Source organism: Lissotriton vulgaris, chromosome 4_1 (assembly GCF_964263255.1).
Source record: "Lissotriton vulgaris chromosome 4_1, aLisVul1.2, whole genome shotgun sequence".
NCBI classification, from domain to species: domain Eukaryota; kingdom Metazoa; phylum Chordata; class Amphibia; order Caudata; family Salamandridae; genus Lissotriton; species Lissotriton vulgaris.
Genome location: NC_141691.1, coordinates 349,567,335 through 349,591,960, shown reverse-complemented (window position 1 = coordinate 349,591,960; position 24,626 = coordinate 349,567,335). Strand labels below are relative to the sequence as shown.

At 48.9% G+C, this 24,626-nt stretch overlaps 1 protein-coding gene across 1 annotated transcript in view; it reads right to left on the bottom strand.

Annotated features, from left to right (window-relative positions):
• Positions 1-24,338, bottom strand: part of LOC147718738 (sodium- and chloride-dependent neutral and basic amino acid transporter B(0+)-like) — a 1,096,946-nt gene extending 1,072,608 nt beyond the window's left edge. Inside the window, exon 1 of the mRNA XM_086966772.1 lies at positions 24,190-24,338. Coding sequence (XP_086822898.1) covers positions 24,190-24,255 — 66 coding nt within the window. The 5' untranslated portion in view covers positions 24,256-24,338. The remainder of the gene's footprint in view (positions 1-24,189) is intronic.
• Positions 24,339-24,626: the final 288 nt, after the last annotated feature.

Here is a 24,626-nt window from a genome sequence, read left to right as displayed (position 1 = left end):
AAGAACTGGTTAAACCAACTGTCAGATCACATTATATGCTATTGATTTCGCCTTCCCCTGAGCCCTACCTCAAAATTGTAGCCAAGCCCTTCCATAGATACCTGTTAATCAAATTCAGATTTAATTTAATTCATTATTTCTTAGGTAGTTACCCATCCTGGAGCAAACCAGAAGAGGGGCCTCCGTGCAAATGTGATGAATTTTCCCATCAGGACAGTATGCATTTTATCATGTTTTGGAGTTTATATTCAGATGCTAGGAAAAAATATCTGGTCCCAATTTTAAGAGAAGCCGGCTTTGTCCAAGTTAGGCCGGCTTTAGTTTACTTACAGTCCTTGGGCAGTACTACCATCATATTTGGTGTAGCCAGCTTCCTGGTGGCGGCTCATAGAGTGAAAACAAATTTGGTGGCATCGAGGGATCTTGCCTAGCCCCTGAGCCGCAGCTAATCATTTTTCTTTCTGCATTGCTCTTGTGTCCTAGCGTTATACATAATGCCCTTGCTTGGTCCTTGTAAATCTATGTAACTTGTAAATCTGTAAATTTATATATAAATGTTTTAATGTCTTTTATGAAATTTTAACAAATCGAATAAAGTGTACTTGACTGACTGACTGACACTAACATGCCAACTTCTAGAAGTGGCCCTTCCACACTAGACACAATCATGCCGCACACATCTTTGCGCAGCATTCAATCTCACGAGTTCGCACATACCAAACTCGACCCTGCACTCCCCACATCAGGTCACACATATTCCCCATGCATTCCTATAGGAGGGCAGGTCACTCTCACCACACACACAGAGAGCGCACGCATTTCACACTGGACCACGGTGAAAAAGTGCGCAGAGACCTAAAATCACCAACACCAGGTTACAGAAATAGGCTAGGCAAAAGCAAAAAGTTTCAGGGTGAACCTGCCAAAAAGGGCCGGGTCCAACACCATCAATCGTTCTTTTTTCATTATATACTAGGGATATACAGGTGAGTTGCATCCCCTGGCCCTATTATCTACTAAGGACTTTTTTTGCCAATTATTATTATTATTATTATTAATAATTAATATTAATAGAGCACCTGGCTACCCTTAGGCATCCCTGCGCTGTCTGAAATAGGTAGGCACCAACACCTGAGGTGACCATTGAGGCAATCTTTGGAAGATTGTAAGTGTAAGTGTATCCGATTTTTACACATAGCACTGGCCCTGGGTCAGGTTAGCAGATTCCAGGGTACAGTCAGTCAGTTAACACCAGTATCATTCAGCAAAAAATAGTCCTCATCAGCTCAGTGAAAAAACCTGGAAAGTCCATCCGCATTGGCATTGTATCCCCAGGTCTGTGTCCCACTGTGAAGTCTATCCCCTGTAGGGAAATGGACCACCTCAATAGCTTGGAATTCTCAACTCTCATCTGCATGAGCAACCTGAGAGGTCTGTGTTCAGTTTGAACACGAAAGTGAATACTAAACAGGACTGGTCTCAGCTTTTTATTCTGGGACCAAACAACAGCATAGGCTTCCCTCTCAATGGCACTCCATCTCTGCACTCTGGAGAAGTTGCCTGTTAATAAAGGCAACTAGCTGATCAAAGCCCTCTTCATTTACTTGTGCCAACACTGTACAATAACATGTTTTGAAGCATTTGTCTGAACCGCAAATTCCTTTGTGTAGTCGGTGCCCAGTAACACTGGTGCTGAACACATAGCATCTTTCAGATTGTCAAAGTCCTTCTGACACTCTGGGGTCCACATTACAGTTTTTGCCATTTCTTAGAAGTGAGTTTTGTCAAAGGAGCCACAATGGTCCCATAGTTCTGAATACATCTACTATAGTACCCAGTCAGACCTAGGAATGCCCTGACCTGTGTCTGGGTAGTAGGAGTCGTCCAATACAAAATTCTTTGGATTTTGGCCTGGAGAGGTTGAACATGATCCCACCTACCAGGTGACCCAGGCACACCACAGAACTCTGCCACTTTTGGCACTTGCTTATGTTAATAGTCATATCTACAAGATGGAGGGCCTGAAGCACTTCCTTCAGGTGGCTTAAGTGATCATCCCAGGTAGCACTGTACACAGCTGTATCATCAAGATAAGCTTCACTGAACTGGGTCAACACAGACAACCTTTGGAAGGTGGCAGGGGCAGTCTTTAAGCCAAATGCATTACTTTGAAATGACAATGCCCCTCCAGTGTGGAGAATGCTGACCTCTCCTTTGCACCTTCAGTGAAGGCAATCTGCCTGTGGCCTGAAGACAAATCAAATTTACTTAAGATAGTTAGCAGCCCCATACCTATCAATGAGCTCTTCAGCTCTAGGGATGGCCATCAGTCTTTGTGACATGCAGGACTCTCTTGTCAAACAGAACCTTAACTCATTCTTTCCCAGCGGGGTGACGTTTGAGCCCCAACACCACTTGTCTGGCCCATGGACTATCCGAGGGCTTAACTACCTTGAGCTTCAGCATCTTAGCCACCTCAGACTTGATGCAGAATCTGAAAATCTGTACAGTTTATTTTTGACAGGTCGGCTGTCACCAATGCTAATGTGGTGCACATACCAATCAGTGATACTTGGGGTTAAAGAGAACAGACCAGCAAAGTACTCCAGCATCTGCTTGCAGTCTCTTTGCTGCTGGCCTGTCAATTTAGGAGAGAGTAAAACTCCCCCCACTGACCCATCTTGCACATTGTTGGAGAGGAGGTCGGGCACTGGTTCAGTTTCTTCCACTTCTCCCTCATCAGTGACCAGTAATGTGGTCATGTCTGTCCTGTCATGGTAGGGCTTTACTCTATTGACATGCAGGACCCTATGAGGGCTCATGGGGTGATAGGATCGACCAGGTAGGTAACTTCATCCGTCTTTTCAATACATGGATAGAGCCTATTCCACTTGTCATGGAGGGCCCTAGAAACCACAGGCTCCAACACCCATACCAAATATTCTGGAGTACACTTTCGTATTACAGCCTTCTGTCCATACCAGTGTTTCATGAGCTCCTGACTGGCCTCCAGTTTCCTGCCTGCTTTGAATGTGCACACTGCTATGTGAGATCTTAGGCCTAGCTCATTGTCAAGCACATTGTCCTTTGCTTCCTTGAGAAGCTTCTCTAAATCCCAATACCCTCCTCACAGGGTGTCCAAACAACAGCTCAAAAGGACTGAAATCAAACCATATTTGTGGGACCTCCCTATAATGCATACAGTAGGCATGGGAGAAGATCATCATATCTCCTTCTGATGATCATGCCCTTTGGGGTCCTTAATGAATCTTCCCATCGGACCATTAGTCGGGCGAGGGGGGGGGAGGTTGTTATGGGGTGGTGAACTTGTAGGTAATACTACAGTCATCCCATTTCACTTTAAGATAGCAGGACATGAAGTTCGGGCCCTATCTGAAACAACCTCTTTTAGGAAACCCACTCTAGTGAACATACCAGGTCCAGCCCTAGCCACTGTAGATGCAGTGACTATTCTGAGGGGTAGTGCCTCAGGCTACTTGTGTCATGGTCTGCTACCACCATGATATACTAATTCTGTGACACATTTGGGGCTCTAGGGGACCAACACTGTCCACCCAACCCTCTCAAAGGGAGTCCCAACCAAAGGCAGTGGTACCAAGGGAGCCTTTGACTTGCCCACTGCCCTCACATGTGATACAGCAGCTGCCAAACTTATTTTACCTTCTCAGGCATGTGGGCCAATACAAATGGTTCATCAACTGGTTCCAAGTCTTGCTCTGCCCCACATGACCTGCAAGGGGGTATCATGACTCAAATTCAGGATGAACTCTATACTTCTGGGGCATCACCAACCTCATGGTGGCCCTCACTTTGAGGTATCTGGCCTCAGTATAAAGCAGTCTATCTTTCCAGTACATTCTGTGGAACCCACTGTCATCCCCTTCCTCCTGCATTAAAGCAATCTGCCTCAAGGCCTCAAGGGGGGGACAATTTCCCTGCTCCTGACAAAACTCCTCTCTGGAGGGTCCACTGAGCCCTTTCCGTTCTGCCAAGTCTGACAGCTCTGGGAGGGATGGAGTCCCTTCCTCAGGGGCCAGATCCTCCCCCTTAGGATCAGAGACTTGCTGCATCTCCGGAGTTCCCTGGGCTGGCCCACCAGACCCAGTTCCTTTGAACAAGGATGCTTGTCCCATTGTTCCGGAGTCCAAGCGTTCATCATTTCCCTTGTGGCTAGTCAGTGACCTGGTTACAGCACATACCCATTCTAGGAGCTCTAATATTCTCATAAGGAGCCCTCTCTCTACCTCTGACCATTCAGATGCTTCAAGATAATTTCTCAGTAAACACTGTACTGGGAGTGCAGGAGACACATCTACCTTCATAGGGACTGTCCCATCTCCCCATTCCAATTCTACCATAGCAATTAAATAGAGTTTGGTCCTGCTGTCTATATAGGTCACCTGGTGACACTCATCAGTCTGGATCTGCTCTTTAGACACCAGTGTCCATGACCTTAGTCACACTGCCTCCTGTGTGTCTCAGAACCTCAACCTTAGTTCCGTTGATGGTAGGCCTCTGCCTGTACTTATATATGCTTGGAGGTAAGGCGGCCAGGTTTGCAATATCCATCCCACCCACGGACACTGAAGTTGCCTCTGTCACTTACCTGCCACCTATGGGGCACTGCCCATGCTCACACATACACTAGCAATCCCTGGGGTCTGCCTACCAGTGGGGGCTTCTTTGGGCAGACAACAGTCCCTTTCTTGTACCCCTGGCTGATTACAGTCAAAGCACTTTCCCACCTTTGAGGGATCAAAGAACCAATCATTCTTTCCTTGATGCCCCTTCCCCATGAACTTGGATTGGTTTCTGGACCCTCCACCTTGATCAAGTTGTTATGGGTCTTTTGATGACTCTTTCTGTTTTTGATCTTCTTTCTGTGGGGTGGGGGGGGACCTGTCCTTCCTTCTTCTAATCACCCCCCCTCCCGGTGCTGATTGGAAACCTGGGTTCTCTCCCACTCATCAGCTAACTCCCCCAGCTATCTAGGGCTACTCAACTTAAGAGTCCACTAGATACTGTTGCAAATTCTCTTGTACACAATGAGTCAAAATGTGTTATTTCAAAAACTAATTTTACAATCCCTCATGTGTGTTTTTCGGTTACCACCAATCCAGCATTCAAGTGCCTGTTCTGGGGACAGACCAAACTTTGTGACTAAGCATTGCCTAATGTCGGAGTTGGATTTTGCCTCATCCCCATGCAAGGTCAGGAGCCTATCCATCCCAGCTACTGGGATCAGTTCCCACAAGAGTGAGACCCAATGCTTGGGATGGACCTCCCTCATCTCAAGGGCCCTTTCAAATGCAGTCAGCATTTGTCAATATCACCCCCTCAGTGTAACTAGGCACTATACCCTTGGGGTCAAACCCACCACCCCTGGACAGCTCAACCTCCTCGTCATTATTGTTGCCTCATCTCTTATTGCTATTTTTACTCCCACTGCTCCTTAGCTAATTCCTGTTTATTCTGTTCCAAAGCGATTGAAGCTAGTTGAGTCCCAAGCTGCCTCTCTGCTAGGGACACCAATGATTTCTGTGTAGGGGACTCTGGCCTCCTCCCACCATCTGGAATTATATACCTACTACTGAAAGCAAAGGAGGAGGCAACATCATCATACTCCTCCTGGGTGATGTATGAGGGGGGAAGGATTTTAGGGGGGAGGGTTGTGGGGGTCGGGGGCCAAACTCCTTCTGCCCTTCTTTTTCTGGGAATGGCCTGGCCCAGGCCTTCAGGGACCTTACCATCTCTGCCTTCTCAATCTTGTTAGTAGCAGGTAGCCCCCTAGCCTTAAACAAAACCCTAAGCTCAGCTACGTTGAGTTTACCCAGTTTAGCCAGACCCAGCTCCATGGTATCCCTAGTTTTGGGTCTCAATAACTCTTATTCAGACTTAGAACAAATTTAGAAAAATCAAAAAAATTGATTAAAAATCAGTGTTGTCCAAATTTCAAATATTCAGAAATCAAAAGTTTTGTTTTAAGACAATTTAGAGGATTTTTAAAAGTCTTACTTAACCACTATATGGCGTACTTTAAACACAAGTCCATATTCACACCGCTGAGCACCAAATGTTGGAAAGTGGGTTATTAGCAGGGGTAAGTATGCACCTAACCCTAGTAATAATGCCATTAACACGATATGGAGTAAAGGTCTCATTAAATTAGCTCCTTGCTCAACCCTTGGTAGCTGACAAGGAGCAGTCAGGCCTAACTTAGGAGACATAAGTGCATAGCATTTAAAAATACCAATATATGGGGGGGGGTGGTTTGCTGTCGAGCAAGATGGCCGCAAACTGACGGAGCTCTGAGGGTGAGGCTGTCTACCCTATAATCCGATCACTGATCCGCAATTTAAGTTTGACCCAGAGAGGACATCTACACGCAGCTGAATGTGCGCGACACAGATTGAGCCGACTCCAGCGTTTTTCTGCCGACTAAAACGCTGCGAGGGCCGTGCAGCAGGGGATGGCCTACACAGACGGCTGAAGCCGGGAACTAAATTTTGGTGGACGACCCGAGCGCCGAGCCTGAGACCGCTGCTGAGGGGGCACCAGCCATTGAGGGCCAGTGAAGCGAGAACGCCTGCTGGGCATGGAGAGAGCAGAGGGCATGTGATCGGCGGCCGACCTTACAATCCGACGAGTGCCGGTGAAGCAGAGTGGAGCACTGTCCCAGCACCGCTGCATTGGCCCGGTAGGAGCTCTCGGGGACAGAGTCTCGAGCCACGCGTGGCGCCTCTGGGGCGGTATCTGAGGGGCCTCTGGTGAGTGCTGCGCCGGCTGGCCTGACGCAAACTGGGGCTCAGGTGATGAGAGAACCAGACTGGGCCACGTTTTTGCATCGGGAGGCGATTGTCGGCGCACAGGTGCGGGGCATCTGAATTCCACTGTGGGCCATAGGGACGAAAAGCGCCCAATATTGCGCATAAGACCATGGAGTAGGCCTACAGAGATTTGTAAACCAGCACTTATGACATCAGACCCGATCTCCGCCAAGGATAAGTGACTGCAGGTACGATTTGCGACAAATAGGCCGCGGTTGGCCCGTGTGTGAGGCGGTGAGCAGCCATCACAACACGGGCATTACCACGCGCTGCCATTACGACGTTACTTTTACAACGCAAGTCGTTTCAACGACTTGCGCTGGAGGGCGCTGTTGGAAAAGGAATAGTTTAATTTTCTATTCCAACACCTTCCCTACTGTAACGTGGGCTGGAGTTGGAATAGAAAATTAAACTATTCCAATATCCAGCGCTTACAGCGCAAGTCGTGGTAACAACTTGCGTTGTAAAAACAGCATCGTAATGGCACACAGGGTAAAAGCCCGCGTTGTAATGTCATACAACCGTGTGAGGCGGGGAGGAAACTGCAGGTCGAGAGGCTGAGTGAAGAGCCAGGGACCTATCTCCGGGTGGCCCCTGATACCAATCTACGGCACATAACACTAGGTAGTGGCAGAAGGGAGTGACATCCTACCCGAAAATGAGTGGAAGAGGGACTGAAGGGAGCCCCGCCATGGACCTCTACGTCAAAGAACTGATAAAAACTAGACTGCAGCCTAGAGGTCTTTCCACTATCTTCTCGGTAGAACGCGCGCACAGGTTGCCAGGAGGCAGGCCTACACCTGCCCCCCCCCCCCAGACCGGTACTTGCACGCATCTTTAATTTCCGGGATAGAGATGCTATTTTATAAACGGCCCGGGTGGCGCCACCAATACATGTGCAGAATTCTGTAGTATCCTTCTTCCCGGATTACACAGTGGCGGTATCAGCACGTCGCAAAAGCTTCCTGGAGATCAAGAAGAAGCTAAGAGCCTGTGAACTGCCCTATTTCATTTTATTCCCAGCAAAGCTCCGGGTGGTAGCGGATGGGAAGACATGTTTTTTGACACCGGAGGAGGCCCACGACTGGCTTGAGGGATGGCGATGAGTGGAGAACTCCAGACGTAGGGATAGACAAAGTCGGCGTCTCGGGAGGGAGGACAACCTAGAAGATCGTGAGCAAAGGGCTGAAGAAGATGGACAGCTGCAGGAGGAGGATGTAGAGTGAGACTTTCTGTGACAATCTTGCACCACGTATAAACAGTAAGTACAGGCGCCAAACTGGGCTCGCCTCGGCTGAGAACTGGAGATGGACATTTCAGCAACTATGGACTCTGGGGCAGGGGATGAGCACAGTCTTCCTCGGACTTCTCGCTCCCATACACGCAATTAATGTTTCGAGGATTGGGTTCTAAGCACTCTGCTGAGTTGGGGTGCCAGGCAGTTCTGAGTCCGCAAGGCAGGGAGGCAGGGAGGGGGTTGGGGGATGGGGTTGTTCAAATGTTCTTCTCGAAGCATATGCTTTGATTTTGGATATAGCACCTAGTTTAACAGTTCAGGCGCACACTATGGAGTAAACGACTTACACCTACAAATCCGTAATACACTTTACAAGCCCCACCGGATATGGCGATGTGCGATACAGCAACTCGTATAGTTGACACAGCCCCTTAACACCGGTGCCACCTCTTTCCTTGCTGACGTGGAATCTGAGAGTCATGGGAGTCAAAATAAAATGGGGTCTGGTCCTGCATTGTATCATGAGGGGCGCCCCAGCGGTAGTCTTGCTGCAAGAGAAACACCTTATTGGCACCACCAGCAAAGCGTTGGATAGATGGGGGTACAAGATGGTGGCACACTCAGAGTTCTCTTCAGGATCCAGGGGGGTGGGTATACTGGTCAAAAAAAAAATTCCCATTAATAATACACAAAGCCAAAACTGATGGATCGGGTGGTTTGCAGCCATAATCACTCAATGGGAGGGGCGGCCCCTTAATATAGTACATCCCCCTGCACTGCATGCAGTGGCGCTCCCAGATCTCAGTGAGTTCTTGCTTGACCTGCCGGATGGTGAGCTACTCATTGGCGGGGACTTTAACGCTATTATGAACGAAGCCATTGATAGTTATCCAGTGCGAGCGGGTAACGCAGGAGTGTCACGTCTTGGGAGTTTTATGGACGCACTGGGGCTCATGGATATATGGAGGCGGCACCACCCAACAGCGCAGCAATTTACATACCACTCTGGGGTACATAATAGCCTGACGAGAATAGATTATTTCCTGGGGTCGGCGGGCAGCCTTAATAAGATAGACAGTTTAGAAATCAGACCTAGAGGCGTCTCTGATCATTCCCCAATACTCCTGAAGTACACTCACTACCATCAGACAAGGTGGCGTACCTACCCGATATATCCCGGCTATTTGCCAGTCCCCAAGATTAGGAGGGTAATCACTAAGGCGACAGGCCATTATTTCCAAGAAAATGCCGCATCAGTTGACTCCCTGACTATCCTATGGGAGGCGTATAAAACGGTTCTCAGGGGACAAGCTATCGCCTCCATTACAGCGCTTTAGCGGGAGTAGCAGCTAGAGCTGCAAAATTTGGAGCTAGAGTCGCACACCGCGGAGACCCAACAAGCCAATGACCCAACTTCTGACACATCCCACAGCCTACATCTCAAACAGCGGCAACATATGGAACACCTTATGGAATTGACCAAACAGCAGTTAGAGGCCACACGACACAAGGTGTACGACACATGTGATAAAGCTGGGAAATGACTGGCATGACTAGACAGAAGGGATAGGGGTACAAGATGGATAGCGAACTCAGTTCGGAGGAGGGGCAGGCATCAACGGACCCGCGGATGATAGTGCACACACTAGTGAAACACTTTCAGACAGTCTATTCGTCAGCCTCTGCAAGTATTTCAATACAGACACTGCAAAGTGTCCACATTGTAACTTGGAAGGGGCGGAGTTCAGCCATATGATGTGGGACTGCACGCAATTAGGATTGTACTGGGAGGATGTAGTTGCGCTGCTAAGATCACAGAACAAAAGATAGCGCCTGACATGGGCATCTGTTTGCTTCACTGGTTCCCCCATACGCCCAAATCGAGGGTTATGAGCAAATTTCTAGATTTGAGACAGTTGTTGGCCAAAAGGGACACTACGGCGCCCTGGAAGACCGCACGGGGCCCCAATGTCCAGAGATGGAAAATGGAATTGCTTAAATGGGCAACAAGCGAGAGTACAGTCAATTTCCAGCTTGCTAGACGAGCACAGGGGATAAAGCCATGGAGTCAGCTAGGGCCTGGGAGGCTTTAGTGGTTTTATTGCAAGCACCAGAAGTGGACTCAGATGAAGATTCGACAACGGGTACACAAATTATTTCACCTTGAGTTCTGTGTACATTACAAGCCTGACTGTGATTAAAGTAGTATTAATAATGACGCTGAATGGGGGAGTGATGATCCTCACTGTTTTTAACATGTTAATGTTATATAATGCCCATTCCTATGTTGCACAGAATTTGATTGCATTGTTGAATTATGGGACCTACCGGGGGCACGGGTGGGATAGGAGGGTGGCGGGGGGTGGTTTTATTTATTTTCTCTTGTTTTGCTTAAGTGTTGCAGACGAGCCTTTTGGTCATTGGCCGGTGATGAATCCTTATTTGGTCTTGCATACCACCCATTGTATATGTATAATGCTATCTAATTTAGGGGGCTTTTGTTTATGTTCCTCTTCCTGACATGGGGAGGGTAGATGATCAGTATTTAGTGATAGCGGATGATCAGAAGACTACTGTGGACCTTTGACTCCTGTATCAGATTATGTTTTATTTGAAAAAAAAATCAATAAAAATATATTTTAAAAAAAATAGAATTTGTAGGCTTTTTCTTAACTTTAGTCAAAGGTCTAGAGCTTCTTATGCCCTGCCTTTACAATTTTAACATTGCTTAGCTATGCTATTTTCTCTAGTAAGGATGGCTCTGGAAACGTCTCCCTGTGTGCAGCTAGGACTTGCAAACATGCCTGCTTGTGTCGAGAACACGAAGAAAGATTTAATTTTTTCTTCACGTTTGTATTTTTAGTCCTTCGCGTTTGTATTCACATTTTGTTATGTTAATATGTCCTGAGCGAAGGACAGCCCTTATAGCTCGAAGAACCTATAAATAAATGTAAACTCAATGCAAATTGAGAGACAAATAAAAAAATAGATTCAGTTTATACCAAGAGCAGCACTGCCTAAGCGATCGTTTGTGCTCCAGGTCGCCGCTGACATGCGCTGAGGTTGCGTGGGATTGATTATTCTGACTAGCCCTATACATCCGGGTAAATATTTCTGGCATCCTGAGTATGTAACAAAATCCTATAATTAACCTTCAAGGTGAGCAGAGCCTTCTTGTTCTTGCCTGAAACACAATAACTTTTTGTACCTGTAATATTAGTCGATGTGTTCTACCCCTTATGTAGGTTGTACAAGGGTAATGCAAGACGCCACCCCACATAAGGGGCGTGGCGCCGTTAGTGGCAGTCAAAGGGCCACATGAGTAGGGAAATCCCTTCCGGGTCGCACGACCCGGAATGATATCGAAGGGAAAAACAGGAAGCGGAAACGCGTCACTAACATGGTCAAGAATGACCCGGAAGTAGTTGGGAGCGCGCGAGGCTTGAAAAGCCAACGCCTCACTTTATGACCCCCTCTTTGTCCACTTGACCTCCCAGGAGTCGGACGTCGCGTTAAACAAGTCACGGCGGAGCCGAGTCGTGGCGGAACCGAGTCGCGGCAGCCGGGGTTGCGTGAAAGCCATCTGTCTTCAGGTGGAGGTGAGTGGGCTTCGCAGTGTGATTGTGCGCTTAAATGGTGTGTTTGCAAACGGTGCAGGAGTGCGAGCATGGAGCGCGGGACGTTAGAGTGAGCGAATGGGTATGTGAAGAGAAATGGCCACCGCATGCGAGAGCTTGCCTTTAACGGGTCCGAGTACGGTAGCGTAGCTGATTCAACGCGGGAGCTAGTGAACACGGCCGCGGGATGAGCTGCTGGAGGTGGGGCTTGAGAAGCGTTTCAGAAGCGCGCGCGGGGCACTCGGAAGGATCAGGATCGTAAAATATGTTTGGCCCTGCACACTCTCAGTTTTCCCTGATAGTGCAATAGCGCTTTGTAGCGAATACTTCTCCTGGCCTTTAATCTGAATTTTAGAAAGAGGAGAGCGGACCGGCCCGCATCAAGCACTGCAGAGACGGTAAAAGTGTGAAGCACACGGTTTATTTAGACGCGAGGTTTGGAAGGTGATCGCAGCGCTTATATTGGGGGTGGAAAACACATCGGACTGTGCAATTGTCAGAGTGCTCGCCTTCGGCCTGGGAGACCCGGATTCGATTCAGTTTAGGCTGGAAAAACAAACACCTAAAAAATGCGGTTATGATAATGGCGGTCGGTATTTTGAGCCTGGATCGTCGGGCGGAAATGATTAAAACAGACCGAGTGCGCAGACATGTATTGGGGGGAGATAGTAGGGGGCATAGCTGGTTGAAGTTGGTAATTCTGCGTCTTTGTTAAAAAGTGGATAGCCAGCTGCGCAGCTGGGGGAAGCAATATTCAAGCTAACACGGCGCAGCTGGGGGTGGCGCCTGCCGCTAATGCGGAGGCGCCCTGCGCACATACACCCTTGCCTTCTGTGGTTGCACAGCCGGGTAGCGGAATAGCGCAGGTCTGGGTGCAGTCTGGGGGGGTAGCGCAATCTCCAGGTGTAACAGCGACATCGTCACATGGGCAGGTAATTAGTAATTGCCCTGCTAGCGCAATGGTACTTTCCACAACCTATCCTGGAATTGTAGGACCGGGGTTATGGGTCCAGCCCAAAATGTAGTTACTTTTTCCTCTCAGGGGCAAACACCAAATTCCGGCGCAAATTTGGCAGGCCCAGCAGTTCATCAGATTCAGGGAGGGCCTGTGCCGACGGGGCAGCCGTCATTAGCTTTCAGTCCGTTAATCTATGGTTCCTCGTCCATGACCCTATCGCCATCTGCAGAGATCACATGGCATGTGCCCACTGACACTAAAGAAAAGATTCTAAAAGGGGAATATATTGACGTATTCGATCTCATCAATGCGGGTGTGGTTCCAGGTAAGACTAGGGTAGGCAAGGAAGGCGAGTACAAGCAGAAGAAGGTATATGTTGAATGGTCGATAAAGAATTGGATTACAGGATTCGCCATTTACGCTGCCATCATGGTAGAGAGATACCCCGCGGCGGCCCCCCAGATAATCAGTTACATATCTTTGATACATGGGGCGGCCTCAGAGTTCCCAGGCAATGGGTTGTTACAATATGACACCAAGTTTAGGCAAATAAAGGCAGTACATCCCGGGATAGCATGGGACCAACGGGAAATTAACGTATGGCATGCAGTGTTTTATTCCTCAGCACCTGCGAACAAGACTAGTTACCCTTCACACAATCAGTCCTTTCGGAGCGACAGGGGCGCAGGTGATAAAAAGCATGCCTGCTGGCTGTATAACAAAAATGAGTGCACCAGAGGGGCTTCGTGCAGGTTCAAACATTGCTGTTCCTACTGTGGGGGCCCGGCTCATCCAGAGGTCAGGTGCTTTAAGAAGTCAGCAAGGCCAAAGGAGCAGCCGGCCCATGCCGCAGCTAAAGGGAAGCCACCTCAGTCATCCGAGAAATCTGCCAACTCCCATTATGACGCATGTGCTGACACACCTCCTTAGCAAGTACGACAAGCTGCAAGAGGCTCAGTTCCTACACAATGCTTTTATGTCCGGTTTTGGTATCCCTTCCTCAGCCACCCCCACCAAGGTCCCCCCACGCAACCAGAGCTCTGTGCTGCAGAATATGGAAGGAGCGGAAAATAAGATAATGAAAGAAGTTGCCTTGGGGAGGGTGGCGGGTCCCTTCAAACAACCTCCGAAGCTTGATCTGGTCTGCTCTCCCCTAGGGTTAGTGCCTAAAAAAGAGAAAGGGAAATTTCGCCTGATACATAATTTGTCGAGCCCCCCAGGCCTATCAGTCAATGACAAGCTTGACCCAGACCTTTGCACGGTGCGTTATACAACATTTGACACCGCTATCGAAAAGTTGCAGGCCTTGGGTGTAGGGGCCTTAATGGCCAAGTCCGATATCGAGGCTGCATTCAGGCTCCTGCCAGTACACCCGGAGGATACTAAGTTCTTGGCTTTCATCTTCAGAGGAGATTATTTCATTGACCTGTGCATGACCATGGGCTGTTCAATGGCATGCGCAGCATTTGAGTCTTTTGCCAGGTTTTTAGAGTGGGCGGTGGAGCAATTCCTTACTACAGACAATTCCCATGCAGTGGTACACTACCTAGACGATTTTCTATTCCTCGGTCCTCATGGTTCACAGTCATGCAGGAAGGCCCTGCTGGGCTTCCAGCACCTGGCTGAAGCCCTTGGGGTACCACTGGCAGCAGAGAAGACAGAAGGGCCGACTACTTGCCTGACATTCTTAGACATTGAAATTGACACCAGAGAAGGGGTTTGTAGGCTACCTAGATCAAAGGTGTCGGCCTTCAAGGCCGCTATTGAGGAGTGCTTAAAGTCAAGGAAGGTTACATTACATCAGCTGCAAGTATTGGTAGGGCAACTGAATTTCGCCTTGAAAGTCATCCCGATGGGCAGGGCTTTCTCTAGGAGCATAGCAAGGGCAATGTCAGGGCTTCGCGCAAAACATCATAGAGTTAGGCTGTCAGCTGACGTGAGGAATGACTTGAACATTTGGAAGGACTTCCTAGAGAACTTTAATGGGTCAGTGATATGGCGGAGACCGAGCTCCTCGAATGCAGACCTTGAATTGTTCACAGATGCGGCAGGGAGCGTAGGTTCGGGGCAATCTTGGGTCCCAAGTGGTGCATGCAGTATTGGCCGGAGGAATGGGCACAACAGGGTCTGACACGCAATGTTACCTTCCTAGAACTGTTCCCCATAGTGGTGGCATTACATCTGTGGGGAAATACGCTAGCAAACAGGCACATTGTTTTCTGGTCAGACAGCATGTCGGTGGTGATGGCGATTAACAATCAGAGAGCAACTTGCAAATGGGTGCTGCGTCTATTGAAAGAACTAGTGTTACAATGCCTGCGTTGCAATGTACATTTTACTGCAAGACATGTTCCTGGGGTGGACAACCAAGCCGCTGACGCCTTGTCCCGTTTTAAGTTGGCAGAATTCCGCACACACTGGTTGCAAGCAGACAGAGAGATGACGGACTTCCCAGCGGGGCTATGGAAGCTTGGTGCCCCGCAGCCCCTGAGTTGATAACTGCATCCCTGGCCCCCAAGATTAAGAGTATGTATGAGAGGTTGTGGCAGTTTTATCAAGACTACTTAAAGAGGCAGGTTTAGTTGATGTATTCTCACCCTTGAGTGTATTGGGTTATATAGTACATCAGAGAGATAGCGGGAAATCAGTAGCTATGATGAATAGGCAACTGTCGGCATTAGAATTCTATGCTGGCTTACAGGGGTGGCAGACCCAACTAAGGACCAGAAAGTGAGGAGAGCTGTGAAGGGTTGGGAACGTTTAACCCCAGGGGCAAAAGATTTAAAAAAGCCCATAGATGTGTCCAGGCTAGTAGACATCCTGGAGACCCTGCCAATGATTTGCTTCTCCCCTTACGAAACTCAGCTATTTAGGGTAGCTTACGTCCTAGCCTTCTGTGGGGAATTCAGGATCTCAGAATTGCTCCCGGCCTCTAAGGCGGATAGGGAAGGGAGCTTAAGGTGTGGAGACTTGATCGAGGCAGGGGACGTCCTGAGAGTCAGGGTAAGGAGATCAAAGACAGACCCCTTGGGTAAGGGGACATGGTTACAATTAGGCAGGGTAATGGGAGCATCTTACTGTTCGGTTAAACTGACAGGGGATTTCTTGCAGATCAGGCCACTAGGGGCCGATGACAGACTTTTGTTGCATAGGGACGGTTCACCCCTTACCAGATTTCAGTTCTCAAGGGTGGTTAAGCTGGCTTTGACAAGGCTGGGTGAAGACGCATCTGACTTCACATCCCATTCATTCCGTATTGGGGCGGCAACTACAGCGGCAGGCCTGGGGCTCCCAGAAGAAACTATTATGAGATTAGGGCGCTGGAAGTCAGCGTGTTACGTGCGTTACGTCCGCCCCCAATTAGCGTAGTAGCATGAATGAATGAATGAATGAAAGTGAATTTATAACAGCGCGATTGCTGCCCTGAGGCGTCCAAGCGCTAAAAGGAACCAGTGAAGGATAAGAGGTTGGGAACCAGAAGAAGAGGGAAGGAAAGCTAAGTTAAGTTAGACAGAATTGAATAGGTGTGTTTTTAATTGTTTACGGAAGGAAACGAGATCAGGATTGGATCTCAGGTGAAACGGGAGGGAATTCCAGAACTTGGCAGCGTTAAAGGCGTACGTCCTTCCGCCAGTTCTAGACCTTTTGACTCTGGGGACTGCTGCCATGAAGGCCTGACTAGAGCGCAAATTTCTACCTGGGTGATACTGGCTTACAAGATCACGGGTGATTGGAGGACCCGAATCCCAGAAAGCTTGATGGGCAATACACATTGCTTTAAAAAAGACTCTCTTACGTACTGGGAGCCAGTGAAGATTGGTCAGAGCCGCCTTTACTGACAATCTGCGAGGAATCTGCAGCAAAGTACGCGCGGCACAGTTTTGTACCAGCTGTAGTCTCTTTAAGGTGTACTCTGGTGCACCCAGATATAGGACGTTGTTGGAGTCCAGCCGTGATTGTATCAGGCCCTGTATGGCTATCTGCTTTGCCTCCATTGGGAGCAAAGGAAGAACTTTCTTCAGTGTCCTGAGTATTCCAAAGCAGGTGGCTGAAAGCTTTGTGGCCTGGGTGTTGAGTGAGAGACTCCTGTCCAGCCATACCCCTAGGCTTTTGATGTTATCCTTCGGGGCCGGGGGGGGACCTAGACAGGGGGGCCACAGTGAATTGAAAAATGTGGGGTCGGCGGGGCCCAGGAGCATGAGCTCCGTTTTGTCACCATTAAGTTTTAATGATGACTGAGTCATCCAGGTCTTCACCTCCTCCAGACATTTGGTAAGTCCCTCTGATCGTGGTTGAAGAGCCTCCTGCGCTAATGAGACCACCAGCTGGGTATCGTCCGCATAGGATATGATCTTAACTCCATACGGACGAACTACCTCAGCCAGTGGCCTCATATAGATGTTGAAAAGCGCGGGGCTTAATGAGGAGCCCTGCGGGACTCCGCACTTCAGGGGAATGCTAGAAGACACTGTCTGTCCATCAAACACTTGGAATGACCTGTCGCTCAAGAAAGATTTTAACCAGAGCCACGCCTTGTCCACAATGCCGACATTCGAAAGACGGTTCAGTAAGGTGGCATGACTGACCGTATCGAATGCCGCACTGAGATCAAGGAGGACCACTGCCACTGATCCTCCCTGATCAAGGATTTTCCTGGACTCCTCGATGACCATTAGGAGGGCGGATTCTCTTCCATTCTTAGGCCTGAACCCTGTCTGGGTGGTGTCTAGCAGCTGGTTATCCTCAAGGAAGCTGACCAGCTGGAGATTGACATACCTCTCCGCGATCTTACTCACCCAGGGAAGCAGGGAAATCGGACGATAGTTCCCAAAATCCGATGGTTCCAGATTGGGCTTTTTTATCAGCGCTCGGACCATCGCCCGTTTCCAAGCAGAAGGGACGATGCCCGAGGCAATGGAGGCATTTAGCAGGTTCCTAATGATCGGTAGGACAGTCTGAAGGACCAACATCATGGCCTCAGGGGGTGCCGGATCAGATGGAGATCCGGATTTTACTTTCCGAGCCATGGACTCCAATACTTCGAGATCCATGCAAGGAAAGTGACTGAGCAGAGGTGGAGGGGCTGGAGCGGAGTCTAAGGTCTTGATTTTATCCTGAGTTAGCGGAGGGGTGGAAGTAAGAGTGCAGGGAAAGGAGGCATATATTTTATTTACTTTTGCTGAAAAAAATTCAGCCAAGTCATTGCACTGGGAAACAGACTTTTCCTTCAAAGCGATTGGAGACGGGAGTTTTGTGAGTTTTTGCAGGGTTTGAAAAATTTCTCTAGGTTTGGATTTTGCAGCTAAGATCTTGTCAGAGAAGTACACTGCTTGGGCGGCTTTTAGTTCCCTTTTATATGCTTTTATCTCCTCTCGATATCGAGTCTTTTCCTCCATGGAGTAGTCTAAGCGCCATTTCCTTTCGATTTGCCGGCATTGGCGCTTTTTGTTCCTAAGTGCCTCTGAATACCACGGTGCTGTTTTATGGAGGCGTTTTACCGTTGATTTCTTGAGGGGGAGGATGGATTCGAGAGAGTGCAGGATCCAGTTTTCATAGGCCTGGTTAGCCAAACATGGATCCTCATTGTTAGGGGGAGGTTCTTTCGTTAGTAAGCTTTTCCATTCCTCTGTAGGTGTCCGTGCCCAGGATCTGGCAAGTCTTATCGATGGTTTTACCGGCCCGGATTTCTGAGTAGACCAAGTAAAGGGCACCAAAAAGTGGTCAGTCCACGGGAGGGGGAGCGGAAACCCGACCACAAGGTCCTCGCAGTTACTGAACACTGGGTCTAACAGGTGACCCTTCACATGGGTCGATGCTTTTACTCGTTGGCTAAGTTGCAACGCAGCCAGGTCATCGGCTAGCGTAATGGCCAGAGAGTCCAGCGGTGAGTCAAAATGAAAATTGAGGTCACCTAACACGGTATAATTGGCAGAAGTGCTAACGTGTGGTGCCATAATTACTGATAAGAGATTGTGAAATTGTTTAGGGGGACCAGGTGGGCGGTATATCAATGTGCCCGAGAAGCAATGGTTAGGGGAGAACTCCAGCGAGAAAGCGAGGCTCTCACAGTCTGGAATAGTTTCCGGGATGAGTCTACAGTAATATTGTTCCTTGAATATAATTGCTAACCCTCCACCTCTACCCTCTGGACGATCTTGTCGGATGATTTGAAAGCCCGAGGGGAGGGAGGTTACAACAGCCGGGTCAGAATCGGGTGTCAACCATGTTTCAGATAGAAATACTGCGTCCGGCGAGTGATCTTCTAGTAGAAACGAGATTTCCACCTTATGTTTTGGCAGAGATCTGCAGTTTAGTGAAAACATACGGTATTCCTGCTTCAGTGATTTAGTCTGCCACCGGGTAAAAGGGGCGTTGCAATGTGGACAAGAGCATGCCTCTCTTATTGTCAAAGTTAGTCTGACCATTGTTCGTTTCAAATTGTGCTCTAGGTTCCACATCCCAAAGACCCCAAATATGTTGGTGCGGCCACTCCTTTATTCGCAGGGCGGGGTTGGTCTTCACGAATTTGCTTGGAAATAAGGCGTGGGAGGCTCACGGATTTGACCACCAATGGGTGGGGATAGGTGGACAACGGTTAGCCGACGCCCCTAACGACTTGCGGGCAGCCATGAACAGAGGCATGCCCACACTGGATGTACTGGTGTTGCACTGTGGAGGCTGTAGGAGAGTAGGGTCTGCAATCCTATGATCACCCAGGTTTTTTGCTTTTGTTTCACTGGTTTACGACTTTCTCTGGCTGTGGGCCTGCTAATCAGACCCACAGCCTGGCTGTTCTCTTTCTAAATTACGACATGTACCCTAGGTGCATTTACCAATTGGTACTGGGCCACCTTATCAGACCCTGTAACTCAGGGCATAGGTGTACCCAGGGCCGCCAGGGGCTGCAGCATGTATTATGCCACCCCTGGCTGGCCTCCTAAAAGTTGACACAACTGGCTGCATGACAGCTGGGGCGAAGTCGTGTAATCACCCTTTGCTTTGGATATAGTAGCCCTATATCTAACCATACAATGGACACCCGAGTTCCTATCAGTCACTCCTATGGCAGGCCTTGAATATCCTGAAGGCAGAGTGCGTGGGCTCGTGTGAACTAGGCTCTGGCCCGAGCCGAGCCCGGTTGCAGCTTGCGGAATCAAGACCCAATGGCTGTTCCATGATAACGCGTACCACATCGGTAACTTCGGTGTCGCGTTATCAAGACATGTCGAGTAAGGTGTCATACGAATCGGGATGCTGCCCTCTCACCAACTCTGGCGACGAGGTTAGCATTCCGCCCTTCTAGAGAGACACGACATGTACGTAACTGTGAACCCCGGTTAAAGTTAACTAAAGCCTCAGCTCCACAAAATGGATGCTGCCACCACAGACACGAGTCTGACCTCCTGCTGCTGGGAGTCCTTCCAGCGAGGAGAGCTTGGACAAAGGGTTTCCTGTCGAGGGCGGTGTTCGCACCGTCCCAGACAGGGTTTGTGTATTCTGGGTAGGTAGGGCTTTTGCGAGAAGGTGACTGCGGAGTGGCACCCCGGTGCTCACTACGCATCTGCCGGTCAGAACCAGTTTCAGGGGCGCCAGCCCTGGCCTGGGGAAAGTCCGGCAGGGGAGAGGGGTGTAACTACCCCCCTTCCTGGTCCCACCCTTAGGGCAGGACCTAGTCATGTACCCACCCCTTTCTTTAGGATAAAGACCGGAGCGGGGACCCTTCCAAATTAGATCATCTTTGAATCAAGAACTACTTTCTACGAAAGGACACTCAAGACTCTTCTCAAGATTTCTCCCTTGTGACTAAGGAGTAGTCACCCTGCATCAGCGGGCACCATCTAAGAACTCTGCGGTTTGCTGCAAGTCCTTCCTCAAGGATCCGACGGCCCAGCTCGACGAGAACCGGCTTCCCTGGCACCTCTGACCTCTACCCACGTCATCAGCTCAGCTGTGATCTGTGGGTGCGACGAGACCTCGAGGGACCGGCCATCATCAGAACCTGCACGCTCTTAACCAACACGACCATCGAAGCAATTCTCTGGTGAGTGCTCTGGGGTCCGAGAAGCCCCGACCCTGAGCCGCTCCAGCACCGAAGTGCAGTCTCCCAGCATCTCCACGATCTGCGTGGGGCCCTTCTGCTCGCTGCTCAGCACGTTGTCTGGTCACTAGCCGCTGGCTTGTGCCCTTCTGTGACGACATCCGACAATCAACACTGCTGGTCTGGTTGCTCCCGACTGGCCCTTGCTTCCATCTTTGCGAGAAGCACCCCGGGCCCTCCTGGTCCACTCAAGACGCCATCTTAGGCCCACCACGTGGCCCTGAGATCTGCCAAGGCTTGTTGCCCCATCCTGGGCCCAGCGACGCCGACAGCATCATCCTTCGTGGGACAGCTCGCACCTCCACCGTGGTCGCCGATAACGCCTCCTGGTCCGTGAGACTGCAGAGCCTAGCGTCGCCCACTCACCTGGTCGAGGTGACGGCCAACCGGTGCCCTCCTGGTACCCTCTGACTACTGGCTAGTAGTACGAACTTGGTCCCCTCTGCTTTCAGGTATCAACGATCTCTGATCCAGGCTTGGATCTCTACGAACTATTCATCACTGGTCGCCGGCCAGCAACTCTTTTTCTTCCGGCTCCTGGCTCGTCAGTGAAGACCCCGACGCCTGTAAGACTTGTGCAGCCGCAGCCCTCGTGGCTAGGTAACTCGGCATTTCGGTGCCTGCATAGCCTCTTTACTCTAGGGTCCCGAGTCCCTCGCTTCCGACTTGCCTTATCGGGTCCGCCCGAGACCTTAAACTTTCCGTGTCCTCGGACACTTGTTTTAATTGTGCACTTGAAGTATTTTCCTAAGAGATTTGGTTTGTGCTTAGTACCCTGTCCTCATAAAGAGTACAGGGCTGTTGTGATTCTTAATAAATATACTGTTTATTTTCATAACACTTGTGTGGTGTCCTTTCACTTGGTGTTCAAGGGGTATGTGATGGTATAACAGCTGGCTTAACACGCCCTCTCGAGTCTTTAGCCTTAGACTGCTCGTATCCACGCTACTAGGATAGCTGGTCTATAGGTTGACTTACAACCAAACACCATAAGGGTCGTTGGAACGATACATAGCGGTCGCTAGAATAGCGAACGCTGCATATCGGGCCAACTTCTCACAGAGGCAATGACATGATCCCGGCGGGAAGGAGGGGTGTAAAAGAGTCTTTGTTCACTGCGCTGGCAGCAATCAGGAATATGTTACTGAATGCCATTTTGCTATGGTCCGAAGTCATTCCGAGGCAGGTATAGGCACGGGCGCGCCTCCAAAGGCGGTGAATAAGTCTGTAAAAAGATTGAATCAGTCAGTTGCGGAAATACTTCAGAAGTCAAGCATTCGTACCATCAGGCACAAATTAATACACACATCTAGGCCAGAACTGTACGCTAAGGACGGAGTGCACCTATCAGAGGCGGGCAATGAACTTTTTATACAAACAGTGCTAGCGGCCATTTCGGAAGCGCTTGTGTGCAGGGAGGGAGGACGAGTCCGCCAGTAAGCGCCTCGCCCTGTGGCGGGTTCATGGACAAGAGGTATTACAGGGACTCCTTTGGTCAGTGCCATTTTTTTTACCCCAGAACAGGTCTTAAAATCATCATGGGCTCCGGGCTGGCGGGAGATTTGGGGCTGACCTGCTGGTGGCCCTGGATTCTCTAGCCCTAGACTCAGGTGTCTCTATTAAGAGGGGGAGTAAATGTATTTGGGGTGAGTGCACTTTGTATGCCATCTATGCAAGACGCCACCCCACATAAGGGGCGTGGCGCCGTTAGTGGCAGTCAAAGGGCCAATATGAGTAGGGAAATCCCTTCCGGGTCGCACGACCCGGAAGTGATATCGAAGGGAAAAACAGGAAGCGGAAACGCGTCACTAACATGGTCAAGAATGACCCGGAAGTAGTTGGGAGCGCGCGAGGCTTGTAAAGCCAGCGCCTCACTTTAAGACCCCCTCTTTGTCCACTTGACCTCCCAGGAGTCGGACGTCGCGTTAAACAAGTCACCCACCCACCCATCCCCGAATTAAGGCTCCAGTTAGGCGCGGTTGCGGGGTCCTGGACAAGAGGTATCACAGGGACTCCTTTGGTCAGTACCATTTTTTACGCCAGAACAGGTCTTAAAATCATCATGGGCTCCGGGCTGGCTGGAGATTTGGGGCTGACCTGCTGGTGGCCCTGGATTCTCTAGCCCTACCCTGGAAGCCGTTGGTTGCCACAAGTGGTGGCAGAGTATTTACCTGCGGCTCTTTTAACCGGAGGGCGGTTAAATCAAGGAGAGCAGGCTAACTTGGTTGAGGCCTGCTGGCACAGCCCGAAGGTCAAGCAAAGCCCCTTTGTGAGAACGGGCTGTAAATAGAATGAATATGTATATACGTGTGAGTATTTGAATACTGTGATCTTGAGAAACAAGTTTAAGAGTTTTACAATAAAGATATGGAGGCCAATGGAGTAATTGGCCTCGAACTGTATTTTAATAAAAATGTACACACTGTGGAAACCAAACAAGACTCAGGTGTCTCTATTAAGAGGGGGAGTAAATGTATTTGGGGTGAGTGTACTTTGTATGCCATCTATCGAGGAGTAACTAATTATTGCTAGTGGCAACTAGCTTCAAAAACACAGCTCGAAAATAGATATTGATTCATTGACTTTTTTTCATGCAAAGTGGAATCTAATTGCCTCTAGGTTTAAAACTTTTAATAGACAAAAACCTATGACTAAATTGAGGGGACAGGGCAAATGTATAAAGGGCCATTCTCGGTATATATGGGATCAGTGACACGAAAAGTGATGAAGCTGTTATGATAGAGTTAAAAATCTTCTCCACTCACAGTTAGAACTAGCAATTGAAACTAAAGCATGAGGAGTATTACATCGAATTGTACACTCTGGGTAACCGGGCTGAAATTGTTTGTTTAGAGTCCACGATGCAGCAAATGCAGACATTTAAACTAACGATTTGTGGTCCTTGTCACAAAATCACGTTTGCTTGTAGATTTACTCCTATATTTAGAGTAGTTTTGATTTTTCTTGAATTCACATTTTCCTGGTGGAAAGTTGTGACAGTGAAATTCATGCAGGAGTACCAAAATGCATGTTTAAATGCAGAGTAAATGTGCAGTAGTATCAGGGCACCTACCATTATCTTATTACGATTTGTATTAATTATTCGGAGAATTTATTCCAAATGCGCCTGGTAAGGAGGCTTGAGTCACTGCCCAGATGTTTGCTTTAAAGGGCAGCTCAATGTCCGATATGAGTTCCAGATTTTGATTTAACTCAGGTAGGTCTAAACTGCAAACATATTAGGTGGGAAAGGTGAAGTGATTTTCCATTTCTAATAGCAAGCTTAGTATATAGGTTGGGGAAAAACTTCACCTTGTAAAGACAATGTTATCTCGAATTAAAATGTACCCATTATAACAACTCCTGTAAAATAAAAGAACACAAATGTTTGCGGCCAGTTGAGTTCGGCTAGTAAACAGAAAATGACTTACCGGTTTTGTGTTTGAAGCTCTTCTGCAGCACTTTAAGCATCCAGGAAGAGAAACGTTCTTTCCCATTCCGTTGTCTTGTCCTGCAGCTCTTTAAATTGTTAACTTATTCAGCCTGTTGCTTTCTTTTTGACAATCTTGCAAACGTCAAGGTTTTGTTTCTTCTGACAGGGAACTAGGACTCGCACAGGAAGGAAGGTGTGCCTTAATCTGCCTTCGTTTCACTGCCAGTACAGCAAACCGCACCGTTATTGAAGACAAAGACATTGTGTCTTCAGTAAGTAAATAAGCATTCCAAACGAGTCGCCCGTGAAACCACAGGGCCCAAAAGAATGTCTTTAAAGGTTGTGATTCTGAATAGATATTTTACTTTCAGAAGAAATTATAGTACATGGGATTCTGCAATCCGTGGATAAACTCCTGCCTCTAACTCTAATTTC